General features: G+C 63.1%; 1 protein-coding gene across 1 annotated transcript, besides 7 other annotated features; it reads left to right on the top strand.

Moving 5' to 3' along the window:
• Positions 1-48: 48 nt before the first annotated feature.
• Positions 49-76: a microsatellite.
• Positions 77-94: 18 nt separating this feature from the next.
• Positions 95-121: a microsatellite.
• Positions 122-175: 54 nt separating this feature from the next.
• Positions 176-213: a microsatellite.
• A 285-nt stretch (positions 214-498) lies between these two features.
• Positions 499-636: a sequence feature (GA-rich).
• A 67-nt stretch (positions 637-703) lies between these two features.
• Positions 704-728: a microsatellite.
• Positions 728-749: a microsatellite.
• Positions 750-777: 28 nt separating this feature from the next.
• On the top strand, positions 778-2136 carry Tco025E_07151 (uncharacterized protein; the record flags this gene model as incomplete). Its single annotated transcript, XM_029374018.1, has 1 exon — positions 778-2136. One exon carries the CDS (start codon positions 778-780, stop codon positions 2134-2136), a length of 1359 nt encoding a protein of 452 aa, XP_029225972.1.
• Positions 2137-2271: 135 nt separating this feature from the next.
• Positions 2272-2299: a microsatellite.
• Between the last annotated feature and the right edge of the window lie 99 nt (positions 2300-2398).

Genomic DNA, 2398 nt, shown 5'->3' with positions numbered 1-2398 from the left:
TTTCCTGTTTTACTTTCGGCCTATGTGTGTGTATTTACGCATGCGCACGTGTGTGTGTGTGTGTGTATGCGTGCGTAATAGTAAGGATGGCGCATTTTTGTTTTTGTTTTTGTTTTTGTTTCGGTTTGCATGATTCTTTGCTTGGTTGGACCCCTTGCAACTCCTCAACGCAGCATCTCTGTCTGTGGGTCTCTGTCTCTGTGTGTGTGGGTGGCCGGGCGGACGGAAGGGAACACGCGCATATATGTGTGTGTATATACACGAGCGAAGCGTGTTCCTCCTCTCCTGCCTGCCCTCTGTCTCTCTCTCTTTGTGTGTGTGTTGCTACGCGAGAGGGGCACGGAGGGGCAGGGAAGGGCGGCCGCGGAAAACGTGACTGCGGTGGGAGGGGCGTTCGCCGCTAAAACAAAAACAACAGCAGCGACAGCGACAAAAGGAGTGAGTGTGTGCAGCGGAGTTGAACGTGAGGCGAGCGAGGGGCTGGTGTTGTGTGGGCCCTTCCCTTTCCCCTTCCCTTCCTCTTTCTATTCCTCTTTCTATTCCTCTTTCTATTCCTCTCTCTTTTTCACTTTTCTCTTTTTTCTTTTTCTTTTTTCGTTTTCTTCTCATGTTCTCGTTTGCCTCTGCGTTTTCTCTCTGTGGTTGACGCCTCTCCGTTTCTTCTTCTCGGGCTCTGTGGGCCCCGTTTTGGGCCGGCAGTTTTTCACTCTCTCGCTCTCTCTCTCTCTGTGTGTGTGTGTGTGTGGGTGGGGGGTTTGAGCCCTGTGGTTCCCAGCGATGGAGTACGCCGACGCCTTGCTGCGCCTGAGCGACGCGGAGCGGGAGGAGCTCGATCTTCTCCTCGCCGCCCTGAGGGTCAGCGAGTACACGGACGACGTGGACGACATACGGCGCCCCAGCAGCCGCGAGGAGCGCATGTACGGCGCCATGCGGGAGTTCTTCGGCACCGCGCTGGGCCTGGCCATCGCGGCCGGCAGCGTCCCGCGCGGGGTGCGGGAGGAGCTCGCCGGCGGCCACAAGGGCGTGTGGCTGACGCTCAGGGTGTTAGTGGGCCTGTTTGAGATCTTCCGCCGCCACAAGCGCCTCAACCCGTTTAGCAACCGCAGCGAGTTTGGGAAGCTCACGATGCTGCTGCAGGATGCCCAGAAGCGGGCGGTGCAGGAGCGGCTGCAGACCTCCAAAAGCCTGGTGGCGCCGCTGCAGACGGTCGGGGCGGAGCTGCGCAGGGTGGGCGCCGAGGCGTTGCTGGCGGGGGGGGACGTGGCGGAGTACCTGCGGGCGCAGGGGGCGGAGAAGGCGGCGCTGCTGCAGCGGATGTTAGAACTCCACGGCGGGGGCGGGGGCGGGCCGGCGGTGGAGCGCTGCCTGCGCTCCATCGACGACGTCGTGCACTTCATCGAGGAGAATGTGCGGCCGCTGCGCTGGCTGCGGCGCATCCTCGACGAGGAGTTCCTCCCGCACCCCACGGACCCCGAGCGCAACCTCGCCATCCACGCCGGCCTCCACGGCGCCCGCCTCTCGCACGACCACGTGCGCCACTGCCAGTACGTCGCGGAGTCGCTCACGCTGTGGGAAAACGTGCAGCGGCACATCTTTGAGTTTTGGCAGGTCGCCGAGGACGACATGCTCCTCGACGGCGGCGGCCACTACAACTTCGTCAACACCGGGCAGGGGCACCACCGCCTGTGCGGGGCGAAGAAGAGCTTCGCCCGCATGGCCCGCGCCGTCGCGGAGGCGGAGCGGGCGGAGGGGGGCTGGGTGGGGATAAAAGTCATCCACCTCGGCGACCGCGACGTGCCGAACCCGCTCGTCTTCATCGACAAGTACACCGTCGTCCCCCGCATCGTGCAGCCCATCATGCACACCGTGCTGGAGCTGGAAAGCATCTTCGCCCCCGGCAGCCCGGAGACGTACCCGGGGCTGCGCAACCTGCTGCGGGCCAAGTTCCACTCCTACCCCGCGCTGCGCACGATGATCCTCGCCGACTTCTTTCGCCACGCCTTTGACGGCTCCGGCGACGACGGCGGGAACTGCATCGACGGCCGGCTGACCTCCGCCTGGAACTGGTGCCACCAGCTCGAGAAGAAGCCGTACTACGACGCCTTTGTGCTGACGGAGTTCAAGGGGTTTGACTAACCCGCCCATGTATGCGTGTGGCTCCGCGTGGGGCCTGGCCGCGCGCCTGCTGGTGCCTCTTCTGCACGCGGGGAGGCCGCCTGCGCGGCCCGGCTGGCGGCGGCGCCGGCGACACAAAAGCAGAAATATATATATACACACACACACACACTCACACACGCACTGGAGGCTGCGGATGGATCTCCTCCTCTCCTTCCACCGGGGGGTGGGGTGGGGCAACCAGCCAACGAAGCAACTCAAACCGAAAATGAAGGAACGGAGG

This window comes from Trypanosoma conorhini (genome assembly GCF_003719485.1).
Source record: "Trypanosoma conorhini strain 025E chromosome Unknown Tco_14.4_contig_00529, whole genome shotgun sequence".
Taxonomy (NCBI): domain Eukaryota; phylum Euglenozoa; class Kinetoplastea; order Trypanosomatida; family Trypanosomatidae; genus Trypanosoma; species Trypanosoma conorhini.
The sequence above is the reverse complement of the archived record's forward strand: the minus strand, read 5'-3'. Positions and strand labels throughout refer to the sequence as shown.